This window comes from Carcharhinus amblyrhynchos, chromosome 24, assembly GCF_965287045.1.
Source record: "Carcharhinus amblyrhynchos chromosome 24, sCarAmb.v2.hapA, whole genome shotgun sequence".
NCBI lineage: Eukaryota > Metazoa > Chordata > Chondrichthyes > Carcharhiniformes > Carcharhinidae > Carcharhinus > Carcharhinus amblyrhynchos.
The window spans coordinates 33,292,050-33,308,973 of NC_137347.1; the positions used below are offsets into that span (position 1 = coordinate 33,292,050).

General features: G+C 43.8%; 1 protein-coding gene across 1 annotated transcript in view; it reads right to left on the reverse strand.

Moving 5' to 3' along the window:
- The window catches only part of LOC145357720 (orexin/Hypocretin receptor type 1-like), a 30,307-nt gene that overhangs the window by 2,295 nt on the left and 11,088 nt on the right, over positions 1-16,924 (reverse strand). The window contains exons 3-5 of the mRNA XM_080211144.1: positions 16,605-16,783; positions 11,236-11,479; positions 3,501-3,616 (exon numbers count right to left, since the gene is read on the reverse strand). Of these exons, the coding sequence (XP_080067270.1) occupies positions 3,501-3,616; positions 11,236-11,479; positions 16,605-16,783 (539 nt within the window). The remainder of the gene's footprint in view (positions 1-3,500; positions 3,617-11,235; positions 11,480-16,604; positions 16,784-16,924) is intronic.

The following is a 16,924-nucleotide window of genomic DNA, read 5'->3' on the forward strand; positions in this document are numbered from 1 at the left end:
AGCTACCAAATCAGCTTGGATGCATTTCCAAAGATTTCATCACAGGAACCCCCCCAATCAAATGGCCATTTTTTTCTTATCTCCAATATTCTGATAACTATTATTTATTTATTATTTATTAGTGTCACAAGTAGAATCATAGAATTCTACACTGCAGAAGGAGGCCATTCGGCCCATCGAGTCTGCACCGACCACAATCCCACACAGACCTTGTCCCCACAATCCCATGCATTTACCCCAGCTAGCCCCCCTGACACTAAGGGTCAATTGAGCATGGCCAGTGCACCTAACCTGCACATCTTGTAGGCTTGCATTAACACTGCAACAGAGTTACTGTGAAAATCTCTGCATCTCCACAGTTTGGCACCTGTTTGGGTACACTGAGGGAGAATGTAGCACCTAGTCAGCACATCTTTTGGACTGTGGGAGGAAACTGGAGCATCCAGAGGAAACCCATGCAGATATGGGGAGAATGTGCAGACTCCACTCAGGCAATGACCCAAGCCAGGAATCAAACTGAGGGTTATGTGGCAGCTGTGCTAACCACTGTGCCACCATGAAACAAAAGTGGTCAAAGAAAATGAAACAAAAAGCACAACGATTTTCAATGGATTTTCATCCTGGGCTGCTCACAGGACAAGAAAATTTAAAGTAAAGTTTAAGTTTATTTAGGTCTACATTAACACTGCAATGAAGTTACTGTGAAAATCCCCTAGTCGCCACACTCCAGCAGTTCAGGTACAGTGAGGGAGAATTTAGCATGGCGAATGCACCTAACCTGCACATCTTTGGATTGTGGGAGGAACCCAGAGCACCTGGAGGAAACCCACACAAACACGGGGAGAATGTGCTAACTCCACAGAAGATAAATCTTCCATTTCTGGAGACTCGGGTTACTCCTGGGTGGTTGGCAACCTCATGTGGCTCCCAAATCAGAACTCCGCTGTGCCAAATGGGTGGGAATGTCGACATACCAAGTGATAGCGGAGAGTAGGATTGCCAGAATTTGGCTTAACTGTGATGGCCTTTGTGATGTCCACCAGCCCATTACTACTCACTGTCGAGGTGCCACGTATTTACACAGGTGCCAGAGGAATACCTGAGTGGGTGGAACCACAGCACTGCACAAGTCAGCACTGCACAGGTCAGCACTTTGTGGGTGGCTACAAGAAGAAAACTCCAGAAAAAAAGAACAATATCAGAGTGAAAAGCGGGTTTAAAAATAAAAGTGAGTTACTTGCTGTTAGAACAGGAAACTGGAGAAGCAAAATCCTTGATTGGAATAATTTCTAACATGTTTCCTTTTGTGATTTGTTAAAAATTAAAATTGGATTCTTGAAAATAATCTATGCATGTGAATATTTTATGAAGTCATTGAAGGCAAACGCATTATGAAACATGACAGGTACATGTATATTTTATCAAACATTTATAGTATAGTTTTTATAGGAAGATGTTCCTCTGCTTTACCAAATGATTTTCCTATATTCAAGGCAGAGTTAGGCAGGTATTTATTAATCGGGGAGGGGGCTGGGGGGGTTGGGGGAATGTGGTGCAGGCTCAAAGGACAAACTGAACATTTTCTTAATTCATTCTATAGGATGTAGGTATTGCTCTGGCTGGACCAAGCATTATTTGTTGCCTGTCCCTAACTGCCCTCTATTTCAGAGGGCATTTAAGAGTCACATGTAGGCCATAAGGTCAGCAGATTTCCTTCCCTTAGTGAACCAGATGGGTTTCTATGGCAATTACAATGGTTTCATGGTCACCATTCGAATTTTAATTCCAGGTTTTTATTGGATTCAAATTTCACCATCTGCCATGGCGGGATTTGAACTCAGATCCCCAGTGCATGACGCTGGGTCTCTGGATTACTAGTCCAGTGACGATACCACTACCTCCCCTTATCCTGCATTAATGTTTGAAAGTATTCAAATTTTAGACACTCAGGCTTTTTCTCTGGAGCTGTGGGGCAGCACAGTGGCACAGTGGTTAGCACTGCTGCCTCACAGTGCCAGGAACCCAGGTTTGATTCCCAGCTTGGATCACTGTCTGTGTGGAGTCTGCACATTCTCCCCGTGTCTGCGTGGGCTTCATTTGGGTGCTCCAGTTTTCTCCCACAATCCTAAAGACATGTTGGTTAAGTGTGTTGGCCATGCTAAATTTTCCCTCACTGTATCTGAACAGGCAGCGGTCTGTGGCACAGTAACTTCATTGCAGTATTAATGTAAGCCTAGTTGTGACACTAATAAATAAAATAAAAATAAAAATATATAATTGCAACCCACTTTTGTCTTTACCACCATTTCCATGTAGGTTTCTGATTTTGAAGCAAATTATTAATGATTTATTTGTTACTCCTTTATGTGCCATGCAACTCTCCCGTGGCATTGCTCACTCTGAATCTCCAACCATTCCAATGCTCTCTCGGCCACTCTTCTATCCAAACTCATCTGAAACTTCACTTCCTGGTTCCTCACCAGAACCACATCCTATGACACCCCCCCCACTCTTCTTTCCACTACTGGTGCTCATAACTTCAGATATCCAGGCCTCATCAGTCCCGGTTCACTTTGCAAACTGTTCCTTCCCTTTACATGTGTCTGGAGGCCCAGGAATGGGAGCTTTGAGAGACTGTTAGGGTTGGCGAGGGTCAAAGTTTGACCATTAGAACTGGAGGTGGGCAATATTATGGGGGGAAAATGGGCAGTTTTTTTTAGTTACTCTTCTTAATATTTCTTTTGACCTCTTGCCATCTATTTATATTGATAATACTTCTGTGAAATATTTGGGAATTTTTTTTTTATTCGGACTTTAGAATCCCTGATGTGCAGATGTAGACTACTTGGCCCATAATGTCAGCATGACCCTCCAAAAGATTCAGGCTATCCCTCTAATCTATCCCCGTAATCCTACGGATTTACCATGGCTAGTGCATTTAAGCTACACATCATAGGACATTTAGGGATTAATTAAGCATGGCCAATGCACCTAACCTGCGCATCTTTGGACTGTGGGAGGAAACTGGAGCACCCGGAGGAAACCCACGCAGACACAGGGAGAACTTACAGACTCCATCCACACAGACAGTGACCCAAGGCCGGAATTGATCCCGGGTCCCTGGCACTATGAGGTAGCAATGCTGTGCCACCATGCTACCGTGCTGATCCGTGTTGGTAAAAGACAACATGTAAATACAAGTTAATGTTTTTCCAAATATTTTGGATGATAAACTGATTCATCCCCTTGAAGAAATGCCACTTTTGGAAAGAACAATCAGAGTTTTGACATACATGCACTCCATCCAATCAACTTCAAATTCAATCTTGAACACTTGGCATGTTTTATACAAATAAGAAGTTTTCCTTCTGAGTAGTTTTAGTGAAATACACATTGCATAATGTTTTCAGAGGGCACAATTTTTCATTGGCTTTTCTTAGGAAATAACCAGTTCCTAGATGTTAAAATGTTGGTTTTCCAAACGCTGCTCCTGCACTTACCTTTTTACACCAAAGCTCTCTAAATATTTGAAAATATGCCAGAAATATCAAACATAATGGAGCCACGTAGGTTACTATACAAAAGCACACGTGATAGACCTTGGGGTAGATGTTATCTGAAAAGAAGAAGGCAGATTTTATTGTCATTGTTGACGGGACGATGGAATGTTTTGCTCCTGTCAATCTCCATTTTCTTCTCCCAGCTACAGGGTTTATATTATCTTTACTGCTTTTTCCAACCTTGGGATGTCCTGAGTTCGGAGCCTGCTTTTATTCTTCATATTCTTTTATGGGATGTGGCTATCACTAACTGGGCCAACATTTGTTGCCCATCCCTAATTACCCTTGAACCGAGGATTGGGCCAATTTAGAAGCTAATTGAGAGTCAACCATGTTATTATGGGTCTGCAGTCACATGTAGGCCAGACTAGGTAATATTGGCAGATTTCCCCCCCTTAAGTGAACCAGATGGGTTTTTAACAACAACTGATGATGGTTTCATGGTTGCCATTACTGAGACTAGCTTTTTAATTCCAGATATTTAATTGGATTTCAATTCCACCAGCTGTGGTGGTGGGATTTGAACCTGTGTCCCCAGAATATTAGCCTGGGCCTCTGGATTGCCAGGCAAGCGATATTACCACTCCACCACCAACTCTCTCATAAGATGTAAAATCCCTGTAACAATATACCCTTCCTCATTGAATAAATGTTCTCCTCTGGGTGGGTAAGTCTGCTTGATGAAGGGTGTTCATTTTAATCTCTAGATGCTCAGAAACAAGATTTAAACTTGCCTACTCGTTGGTTGATACTTATGGCTGACAAACGTTATTCATTTGCTTTCATCCTTTTATTCCTTTCATCCTTGCTTTCATCCTTTTATGCAGAAGGACCTAGATAGGCTGGGCGAATGGGCCAGGAAATGGCAAATGGAATTTAATGTTGGCAAGTGTGAGGTGGTCCACTTTGGTAGGAATAATGGTAGGAAGGACTATTACTTACGTGGCGAAAAACTGCAGCAGGCGACGGTGCAGAGGGACCTCGGGGTCCTTGTGCATGAGTCGCAAAAACCCAGCTTGCAGGTGCAGCAGGTGGTCAGGAAGGCGAATGGGATGCTGGCCTTCATAGCGAGGGGGATTGAATATAAAAGTAGGGAGGTCTTGCTGCAGCTGTATAGGGCATTGGTGAGGCCGCAGCTGGAGTACTGTGTGCAGTTTTGGGCGCCGCACCTGCGCAAAGATATTTTGGCCTTGGAGGGAGTGCAGAGGAGGTTTACTAGGCTGATACCGGAGTTGAGGGGGTTGAGCTATGAGGAGAGGCTGAATAAACTAGGCTTGTACTCGTTAGAGTTTAGAAGAATGAGGGGAGATCTCATTGAGACGTATAAGATGATGAATGGGATGGATAGGATAGAGGTGGAGAGACTCTTCCCGCTCAAAAAAGACAGTAGGACTAGGGGGCACAGCCTCAAGATAAAAGGGGGGCGGTTTAGAACGGAGTTGAGGAGGAACTTCTTCACTCAAAGGGTGGTGAATCTCTGGAATTCTCTGCCCGTTGAAGTGGTGGAGGCTGCCTCACTAAATATTTTTAAGACGCGGGTTGATGGGTTTTTGATAAGAGAGGGGATTAAGGGTTATGGGGAGAGGGCGGGAAAGTGGAACTGAGCCACGTCAGATCAGCCATGATCTTATTGAATGGCGGGGCAGGCTCAAAGGGCTAGATGGCCTACTCCTGCTCCTATTTCTTATGTTCTTATGTTCTTATGTTCCCTAAAAGACAAAAGCAGTTTTCACTTGTCAAAATCTTTTGCTGTTATTAATTTCTTTTACGAACAGAGAAGAAAGGCAAACCTGAATTCCTTTCTTTGTCTCCCCATCTGACTGCAGCAGAGTTGTTTTAATTTTTGAAACAGGCTGCGGCCTAGTTCCCTACGCTGTCTGTTTGTGAGGTTAGTTTTTAAAGTGACCTGCAGCAAACTCTCCTGACGATTAACCCAGAAGTTTAGTTTATTCGCACATTTAAACCCAGGGATTGGCCGTAACTTTGCACCCACAAATAAGCACACAATAACAAGGTCGAAAAAAGGAGATTTTACAACGCTGAATAACTTAGAAGTAAAAGCACCACAGTTATAGACATCAATTCATGTGATTGGAAGTCAGAGTTCGGTGAGGGTTTCTTCATGGAGGAGTTACAGTTCAGCGAGCTGAAACAGAATTTGCAGAATTGGCTTAAAGCTGATGGTGACAAAGCTGAGTTTGGTATAGAAATACTTGGTCTGCTTGGCAGAAGAAAACAGAAATCTTCCAGAGAAAATGACTCTGAGGGGGTTTACACTGATGCAGGCTGTTGGTCAGCCCGGAGTCCTGCTGTGATGAATGCATGCTGGAGGTTAAAAAGCAGACTGAACTAGAATCCCTACAGTGCAGAAGGAGGCCATTTGGCCCGTCAAGTCTGCGCCAACTGCAATCCCACTCAGGCCCTATCCCAAAACCCCACATTTTTACCCTGCTAGTCCCCCTGACTCTAAGGGGCAATTTATCATGGCCAATCAACCTAAACCGCATATCTTTGGAGTGTGAGATGAAACCAGAGCACCTGGAGGAAACCCACACAGATACAGGGAGAATGTGCAAACTCCACACAGACAGTGACCCAAGGCTGAAATTGAACCCGCGTCCCTGGCACTGTGAGGCAGCAGTGCTAACCACTGTGCTGTCATGCTGCCCCCGGTTCTGAGTCTAGAAATGCAATATTAAAACTTTCCAAAGACCAGAAGCTTAGATCAGTGATGTTGTCCATTAATGAGCCAGTTGCAGGCTAACAAGTAGTTTCTATGCCTCTAGCCAAAATCCAAAGTTCACCTAAGGAGATAAATGGTTTATAGCTTATCTGTAGGTATAATGAATTTCAATCTTTTATTAAAGGATGAGGATTTGAAGACAGATTGCTAGTCCCTGGTTTCATTGATTGTAATGTATCCTTGTGATGGGAGTTGTAAGATTCCACGAGGATGTGGGTTGAACTTATGTTGGAAATTTCCAGAAATGTTGCCAACTTGTGAATCATGAGAACTGTAACAGCCATCTTTTTGGTTGAGCAAGTTCCACTTCTTAAAAAAAAAGGTAAGGTTTAATTTAAACAGTTCCTGGTCCCTTTTATGTCTTAGGGACATGACAAGTTAATTCACTGATCTGTGTGAAGCTATCTGAATGGAACATTTGTGCACAAGGCAAGCTATTAAAATGATATCACAGCCACCAGGAAAAGGTGGACGAGAAATTCCAACTTGCAATGATACATTTAAATTGGCAGTGTTATCCTGGTAAAATAGGAGCTGACTGAGTCAGTTGACTAAATGGCTAGCCTGTGGTTTCATAATAACTCCAACTGCATGGGTTTGATTCACGTTCCAGCTGAGGTTGACCTTGCTTCTGTCTCCTCACCCCCCCCATCTGTTAGCAGAAGGCAGTGGTGAACCATCACTGCCAAAAAAACTGCCAAGAAAAAATGATTCAGAATAAAGGCTGAGCAGACAGTGAGCCAATCCAGAACACTCAGCTGGAACATGAATCAAACCCACGCAGTTGGAGTTATTATGAACCACAGGCTAGCCATGTAGTCAACTGACTCAATCAGCTCCCATTTTATCAGAATAACACTGCCAATTTAAATGTATCATTGCAAGTCGTGAAAGATGTAGGAAAATATGATAAGGTATCTTTCAATGCCCTTCCCTGCAGCAGATAGGGCCCAATGAGGTGACTGGTGATGATATTTTCTGCTACCATTTTATTCACAAAAATGTGAAAATGCTTGTCCTTTAACATTGGGAAGTGATGGCGTAGTGGTATTGTCACTGGACTAGCACTCCAGAGCCCCAGGGTAATGCTCTGGGGGACCTGAGTTCATATCCCACCATGGCAGATGGTGATTTGGTTTCAGTAAAAATCTGGAATTGTAAATACAATGATGACCATTGTCGATTTTTGTAAAAATCCATCTGGTTCATTCATGTCCTTTGGGGACAGAAGTCCACCATCTTTATCTGGTCTGGTCTACATGTGACTACAGGCTCACAGCAATGTCCTCTTAAATGGCCTAGCAAGACACTCAGCTCAAAGGCAATTAGGGATGGGCAATAACAAGCAATCAGGTGGCATGGCGGTGCAGGGACCTGGGTTTGATTCCTTGCTTAGGTCACTGTCTGTGCAGAGTCTGCACATTCTCCCTGTGTCTGCGTGGGTTACCTCCGGGTGCTCTTGTTTCCTTCCACAGTCTGAAAGACGTGCTGGTTGGGTGCATTGACCATGCTAAATTCTCCCCTCATGTACCCAAACAGGCGCTGGAGTGTGGCGATTAGGGGATTTTCACAGTAAGTTTATTGCAGTGATAATATAAGCCTACTTGTGTCTAGGGCGGTGGATAGAGGAGAGCCGGTGGATGTGGTCTTTCTGGATTTTCAGAAGGCGTTTGATAAGGTACCTCACAAGAGGTTACTGCAGAAGGTCAGAGGACATGGAGTTGGGGGTAGGGTGTTAGCGTGGATAGAGGATTGGTTGTCAAATAGGAGGCAGAGAGTGGGGGTCAATGGGTGCTATTCGGATTGGCGGTTGGTGACTAGTGGGGTGCCCCAGGGGTCGGTGCTGGGGCCTCAGCTATTTACCATTTATATAGATGATCTGGAGGAGGGAACCGAGTGTAGGGTGTCGAAATTTGCTGATGACACCAAGATTGGGGGAAAGGCAAATTGTGCGGAGGGTGTGGAGAGTCTGCAGAAGGATCTAGATAGGCTGGGCGAATGGGCCAGGAAATGGCAAATGGAATTTAATGTTGGCAAGTGTGAGGTGGTCCACTTTGGTAGGAAGAATGGTAGGAAGGACTATTACTTACGTGGCGAAAAACTGCAGCAGGCGACGGTGCAGAGGGACCTCGGGGTCCTTGTGCATGAGTCGCAAAAACCCAGCCTGCAGGTGCAGCAGGTGGTCAGGAAGGCGAATGGGATGCTGGCCTTCATAGCGAGGGGGATTGAATATAAAAGTAGGGAGGTCTTGCTGCAGCTGTATAGGGCATTGGTGAGGCCGCAGCTGGAGTACTGTGTGCAGTTTTGGGCGCCGCACCTGCGCAAGGATATTTTGGCCTTGGAGGGAGTGCAGAGGAGGTTTACTAGGCTGATACCGGAGTTGAGGGGGTTGAGCTATGAGGAGAGGCTGAATAAACTAGGCTTGTACTCGTTAGAGTTTAGAAGAATGAGGGGAGATCTCATTGAGACGTATAAGATGATGAATGGGATGGATAGGATAGAGGTGGAAAGACTCTTCCCGCTCAAAAAAGACAGTAGGACTAGGGGGCACAGCCTCAAGATAAAGGGGGGGCAGTTCAGAACGGAGTTGAGGAGGAACTTCTTCACTCAAAGGGTGGTGAATCTCTGGAATTCTCTGCCTGTTGAAGTGGTGGAGGCTGCCTCACTAAATATTTTTAAGAAGCGGGTTGATGGGTTTTTGATAAGAGAGGGGATTAAGGGTTATGGGGAGAGGGCGGGAAAGTGGAACTGAGCCACGACAGATCAGCCATGATCTTATTGAATGGCGGGGCAGGCTCGAAGGGCCAGATGGCCTACTCCTGCTCCTATTTCTTATGTTCTTATGTTCTTATGTTCTTGTGACTAATAAATAAAACTTTAAAAACTAGGGGATTTTCACAGTAACTTAATCATAGTATGAATATAAGCCTCGTTGTGACACTAAGAAATAAACTTTAAATTTAAATGCTGGCCTAGCCAGCATCGCAAGAACAAATGTTTAAAAATGTATTGTGTAAACACATTGCGGAGTTCCACATGGCTGCTGCGGCAGTGTTCCTGGAGTGGCTTGCTGCAGCACTGCTCAAAACAGCAACATCATCCCTTTGAACAGCAGCAGTGCTGAATTCAGTGTCTCATTATGCTGGAGGAGCTCTCTGTTTAATGTGAGTAAAATTGACGCAGCAATCCCAATCCAGGAGATGCAGGAAATTGAAAAATCCACACTGCTGCTGCAGGGGACGCTGTTGTGATGTTGATGTTAAGTTGTGCTGTCAGGCAGAGTGCAGGAACATTTAATATTCAACTGCTATTAACAAACCTGAGCAGAATATTTGTGATATTAATGCAGCAAAAATGAGAAAGTGTTTAAATTCAAATTACTGACATTCCTATCGTCAATGAGCATCAAATTAAACTTCACCCAGAACAAAAAAGAACGCACATTCTTGTTTATTTTACTCCCAGGTTGCTAGATTGATGAAAGATCTCCTCCTCTCTTCCTGTATCTCTCCATCAGTTGGTACATCAAATTTTCACTAAAAAATTAATGAATCTGCTACCTAGTTAATTTAGCCATGTTTAATTGTTTAACACAATGGTTGGCAAGGTGGCACAATGGTTAGTACTGCTGCCTCACAGTGCCAGGGAGACGGATGCGATTCCTGGCTTGGGTCACTGTCTGTCTGGAGTCTGCATGTTCTCCCTGTGCCTGCGTGGGTTTCCTCCCACAGTCCAAATGTGTGCGGCTTAGGTGGATTGGCTATGCTAAATTGCCCCTTAGTCTCCCAAGATGTGCAGGTTAGTGGGGTAAATATGTGGGGTTGTGGTGATAGGGCCTGGGTAAGGCGCTCCTTTGAAGAGTTGGTACAAGTCCGACAGGCCGAATGGCCTCCTTCTGCACTGCAGGGATTCAGTGTCAATGGTAACCAATTAATTTGACAGCGTCCCAAACTCTCACCATAATAAATGTAAACTTGATCTTTCCTTCACATAAAACAATTATAGGTGAGAAAGTTTATTTCTAAGATTTATTCCCTTTGTATATTTACAAATACACCACACCCCTTGATTTCTGAGTTTGAGTCTGCCCAACCAAATGCTTTATAACAGATGCTGAGCTAATGTGAACTTGTTTTCTAAGGCTTGATGATCCCTCAATGTCTCTGGAAGAGATGGAGAATAGTCAGATGGGATAGGTTTTTGCCTGCTGCTGTGGTATCTATCCCATCTCAAATGGCAGGGGGATGGTCATCTGAATACTCAAGGTTGGAACCTGTTGAGTATCAACTTGTAAAAGGCTGCTAACACACCAATGGCAGGCAGTAAGAGAAGGAGAGACTTCTGGTTAACCTTCTTGATATAATCCTCTGATGATAGGCTAATGGCCTTTTGAGAGGAAAAACTAGCTATGGGAACAGATGGAAGTTAGAATAAAGAACAAAGAACATACAGTACAGGAAAAGGCCCCTCAAGCCCGTGTCGATCATGATGCCATAACCAAACAAAAAAAAACCTTCTGCCCTTACTCGGTTCATATCTCTCTATTCTCTCCCTATTTATGTAACCACCCAGATGCCTGTTAAATGTTGCCAATGTGCCTGCTTCCAACACTTCCAGGCACCCACCACTCGCTGTGTGAAAACTTCCCCCACATCTCCCTTAAACTTTTCCCCTCTCGCCATGAATCTGTGGCACCTTGTAATTCTCACTTCCACCCTCTGACTATCCACCCTGTCTACGCCTCACATAATTTTGTTCACCTTCTATCAGGTCTCCCCTCTGCCTCCATCTTTCCAGTGAAACCATTTAGTCTTGCGCCCCACTGGGTGTGGGAAAAGAAAGAACAAGAGATAGTGGTTAACTAACCCATATGCTTCGACAGTTTAGTTCAGCTATTATACAGTACGGCTCAATAATGTATTCTGTACTCACCTCCCCACTGCTCTTCGCAGACCGAGAACAGCAGGGTTTTGTTGGCTAGTTCTGGGATTATGCTGCTGTATTCCATTACAATCGCCTGCGGAATCATTATCAGCAGGGATACGATCCAGATAGCGATGATGCTGTTCCTTGCCCGCTTTGTTGTGCTTTTAAACATCAAAGGACGGCAAATTGCATACCAGCGCTCAAGAGCTATGAAGCTGAGAGTCAGAACTGACACAGACACTGACACTGTCTGCAAAGGAAAGGTCATTGTCAGAATCAAACCAAAACACAATTGTTATGTTGTGAATCTGAAACCACTTCTATCTGCTTTGGTAGCAGTAATTTATGCTAATCTTATTCTGTGAGCTTTTCTGTAAAGGACTTTTATTTCAAATCGATGTTTTTTTTGAAAAGTAGCATCCTTATTTTGTAAAATTGATGTAAATTCATTTCAGATGCATGTCAATGTGAAGTTTTTTTTCTACAAAGTTTTCCCATCTTTGTGAAATTGACAAGTTTATATTGCAGTTGCCATTGAAGGAGTGAGTGCTACTGGATAGCAACCAGTGCTGGGAGATCCCCCCACAGCCAATGGTTAAAGCACTTTTAAATCAAATCTTTGATAATTTCAAACCAATATTGGCGAGATTAGTCCTGTCTTGACTCTTTTCACCCTGGGCTCAGTGGAGAGGCGATGGTTAGATTCTCAGGACACATCATGCTCCACCTGTTAACTAACAGCAAGTTGGTTCAGAAATTTGCTTAGTGAAACAGAACTTGGATATAGCTGGACAGAGAAACATGTTGCCAAAGCTTTTCATCAGGATTAATGGAGGGGGTGGCACGGTGATGCTGTGGTTAGCACTGCTGCCTCACAATCCCAGGGATCCAGGTTCAAATCCAGATTCCAGCTTTGGGTGACTGTCTAAGTGGAGTTTGCACATTCTCCCTGTGTCTGTGTGGGTTTCCTCTGGGTGATCAAAGAACAAAGAAAAGTACAAAACGGGAACAGGTCCCTGGTTTCCTCCCACAGTCTAAGGATCTGCAGGTTAGGTGGATTTGCTGTGTTAAATTGCCCCTTAGTGTCCCAAGATGTGTAGATTAGGTGGATTGTCCACAAGAAATATGCGGGCTGATGGAATTAGGGAAGGCAATTGGGCCTAGGAGTGGTGCTGTTCCAGAGAGTCAGTGCAGACTTGATTGGCTGAATGGCCTCTTCTGCTATGTAGGGATTCTGTGATGATTCTATGATGAATGCATGAACACCAATTTTTTAGCAATTGGAAATACGCCATGTTACAAGCGCAACTGATTATCTTAAATTGTTAGTGTAATAATGAGTGCACTCAGGATTGTTCAACAAGTGCTGCCCAATTATGGAATCACAGCTACCAATAGTCTCGTGTGGCTCATTTCCACTTGCTAAAAGTGACATACATTCGTTCCAAGGACCTAATCTGCAAACAAAAGGAACATGTTCAAGCCTGGCATCTTTTTTAATTATTTGGGAGCTTACGGTTCCCCATTGCTTTCTCCATGGCAACATCTCGGCCAATCAGATCCAACTTGCCAATCAACCTTTTCTCCAGTAGAATAAATTGTTGTGATTGTTTGAAATTTGGTATTCTTGTATTTGCCCTGATGGGTGGAGGATGAAAATCTCAGGTAACATGTATCCCGTTCCAACAATAACAAGGTAATTGGTGAAAAGTCATTTCCCTCAGTTTATAGTAGGAATGTTACAATCAGATGAAGGGATGAATATTGAACTGAAATTTGAATCTTAAACTTATCTGAGTAGTTCAGTTCAGGTGGCCTGAGCAGATAAAAACATCTATAAGTATATCAAAGGGAAAAGATCAGTGAAGGCAAATGTAGGTCCCTCATAGTCCAAAACAGGAGAATTTACAATAGAGAACAAGGAAATGGCAGAGTATTAAAGAATTAATTTAGTTCTGTCTTCACTAAGGAAGACACAAATAACTTCCCAGAGATGTGAGAAGGAGGAATTGAAGGAAATTAGTATTACTAAACAAATGATTCTGGAGGAATTAACGGGACTGAAAACTGATAGATCCCCAGGGCCTGATACTAAAGGAGGTGGCCATGGATATAGTGGCTATATTAGGCAGCACGGTGGGACACTGGTTAGCACTGCTGCCTCATAGCTCTAGAGACCCGGGTTCAATTCCCGGTTTGAGCCACCCTTTGTGTGGAGTCTGCATGTTCTCCCCGTGTTTGTGTGTGTTTCCTCCTGGTGCTCCGGTTTCCTCCCACAGTCCGAAAGACATGCTGGTTAGTTGGATTGGCCATGCTAAATTGACTGTTATTATCAGGGTGATTAATAGGGTAAACATGTGGGGTTAGGGGGATAGGGCCTGGGTGGGATTGTGGTCAGTGCAAACTCGATGGGCCAAATGGCCCTCTTCTGCACCGTAGGGGTTCTATGATCTGGTTGTCATCTTCCAAAATTCTGTAGATTCCGCGACAGATTAGAGGGTAGCAATGTAACCCCACTATTTAAAAAGGAAGGAGGGACAAAACAGGGAATTATACACTGGTTCACCTAAAATCAGCAATAGGGAAAATTCTAGGGTATTATAAGGATGTGATAACAGAACACTTAGAAAATATCAACAGGATTAGACAAAGTCAACATGGATTTATGAAAGGGAATCATGTTTACCAAACCTACTAGAGTTTTTTTGAGAATGTAACTAATAGAAAAGGGAAAACTAGTCAGTGTGGTGTATTTGGATATTCAGAAAGCTTCTGATAAAGTCCACATAAGAGGTTAGTGCACAAAATTAAAGTGCTGTGGATTCAGGTAACATATTGGCATGATTAAGAATTAGTTAGCAAGCAGGAAACTGAGAGAAGAAATAAATGGTTTTTTTTTGAAGTGGCAAGAGGTGATCTCACAGGAATCAGTGCTTGGGCCCCAGTGAGGGAATCAAATGTAATATTTCCAAGTTTGCTGATGACACAAAACTTGGTGGGTACATGAATGGTGAGGAGGATGCTAAGAGGCTTCAAGGTGGTGAGACAAGCTAAGTGAGTCGACAAATGTGTGGCAGATGCAGTGTAACATGGATAAATGTAAGTTATCCATTTTGGAATAAGAAACAGAATGGCAGAGTTATTTAAATGATGATAGATTGGAAAATGTTCACTTTCAAAGAGACCTGGATACACCAGTCTTTGAAAGCAACCATGCAGACACAGCATGCAGTTAGGAAGGCAAATGGTACATAGAACATAGAACACTACAGCACAAACAGGCCCTTCGGCCCACAAGTTGCGCCGATCACATCATCACCTACCAACCTACAGACCTATCTATAACCCTCAATCTCATTAAACCCCATATACTCATCCAGGAGTCTTTTAAAAGACCCCAGCGAGTTCGCCTCCACCACCACTGACGGCAGCCGATTCCATTCACTTGGGTTTCATTGCAAGGGGTCTTGAATACAGGAGAAAAAATGTCTTACTGCAGCTGTCCAGGCCTTAGTGAGACCACAACTGGAGTATTATGTGCAACTTTGGTCTCCTAATATAAGAAGGGTTGTACTTGACATAGAGGGAGTGCAGTGAAGGTTCGCCAGACTGATTCCTGGGATGGCAGGATTGTTGTATGAAGAAAGTTTAGGCCAATTGGACCTGTATTCACTGGAATTTAAAAGAATGAGAGAGGATCTAATTGAACATATAAAATTCTGACAGGGTTGGACAGTCTGGATGCAGGGATGTTGTTTCCTCTAGTTGGGGGTCTAGAACAAGGACTCAGAGTCTTGGGATAGGGATAGGCCATTTAGGACTGAGATGAGGAGAAACTTCTTCACTCAGAGGATGTGAACCTATGGAATTCTCTACCACAGAAGGCTGTGGAGGCCAAATCACTGAGTGTACTTAAGAAAGAAAGAAATAGATTTCTGGACACTATAGGTGTTAAGAGGTATTGGGAGAGCGCTGGGTATGGGGTTGAGATTGAGGGTCAGCCATGATCATGTTGAATATCGATGCAGGCTCGAATGGCCTACTCCTGCTCCTACTTTCGATGTTTTTAGTTGACCTCAAAGAGCCGTTGTATGGACAATGTTTCAAAAATAAATTCTGCAGGATATTAAATGATGTGATTGGCTGGTTTTGGTTTGCAGTCCTTCTCACGTGCAACACTGTAGTGGGGCTTTGACTCCCCATCAAAAGGTAAAAGTTCAAGGCTCCATTTTGACTGACAAAACTGACATTTCTCCTCATGTCTGTGTGGGTTTCTTCCCACAGTCCAAAGATGTGCAGGTTAGCTGGATTAGCCGTGCTAAATTACGCCTTGGTGTCCCAAGATGTGTAGGTTAGATGGATCAGCCATGGTAAATGTGTGAGGTTACAAGGATAAAGTGGGGGAGAGGTAAATTGGGTAAGATACTCTGTCAGAGAGCTGGTGCAGACTTGTTGGGCTGAATGGCCTCTTCTGAACAAGTAAGGATTCTATGATTTAATGAAAACAAGCTCTCATTGCAAGAGTTGTCATTGAGGATGCTGGGATTGATCTTGGTGGGTGAATGGTTGAGAGGGACAGACAACTGGCTGGAATGGTTTTCTTCACAATGACCCTACTCTCTGTCAGACAGGAAACAGCTGTAAAGAGTCTTTGGCCTGGAACATCCATTAGGAGACAAAGAAAATAGAAAGGATCCAGAAAAGCTGTGGTGGATAGAATTTATTTTTAAATGGTCTGATGATAATTGAACAGTGTTAAATGGGCAGCACAGTGGCACAATGGGTGACATGGCAGCACAGTGGTTAGCACTGCTACCCCACAGCGCCAGGAACCTGGGTTCAATTCCTGGCTTGAGTCACTGTCTGTGTGGAGTTTGCACTTTCTCCCCATGTCTGCGTGGGTTTCCTCCGGGTGTTCTGGTTTCCTCCCATAGTCCAAAGATGTGCGTGTTAGGTGGGTTGGCCATACTAAATTGCCCCTTAGCTTCCCAAGATGTGTGGGTTAGAAGGATTAACTATGCTCAATTGACCCTTGGTGTTCCAAGATGTGTAGATTGGCAGGGTATATATACAGGGTTATGGGAGTGGGGTGGAGCTGAGATGCTCTATTGGAGAGTCGGTGTAGATTCAATGGGCCAAATGGCCTCCTCCTGCACTGTAGAGATTCTATGAAATGAAGGTAGGAAGTCTTAAATTGAGCTGTGGGATTCAGGCATAATTTCATGTGAAATTATTTTCCATGCTGTTCTCATGAAGGTAGTGTTCCATCTATTTTAAATGAGTTAATGCCTCTGTTAAAATGTCCCCACTTGTAATTTCAAAGGCAGTGAGGTTAAGTGTTAAATGGCAGTTCAAAGTGACAAGATGAGCCGTACCTGTAAATAGGGTATCACTTTGCAAAGGGCTTGACCGAAAAACCAGGTCTCGGTGATGTCCACCACCAGACTGACAGGTAGACAGATAGCAGTGACCAGCACGTCCGCCACTGACAGGTTCAGGATGAAGTAGTTCGTCACGGTGTGCATGTGATGGTTCCTCCACACTGCGAGGCACACTAGAACACGGTAAAGGTCAGACTGAATTAAAATGAAAAATCCCACCCCAAAATATTAATCAGTTCTCTCTCAGATGCCAATTGGCCCATTTAGCGTTTTTGAGAATTTTGAGTTTCTGATTGTGCCTTTCCTACAGTTTT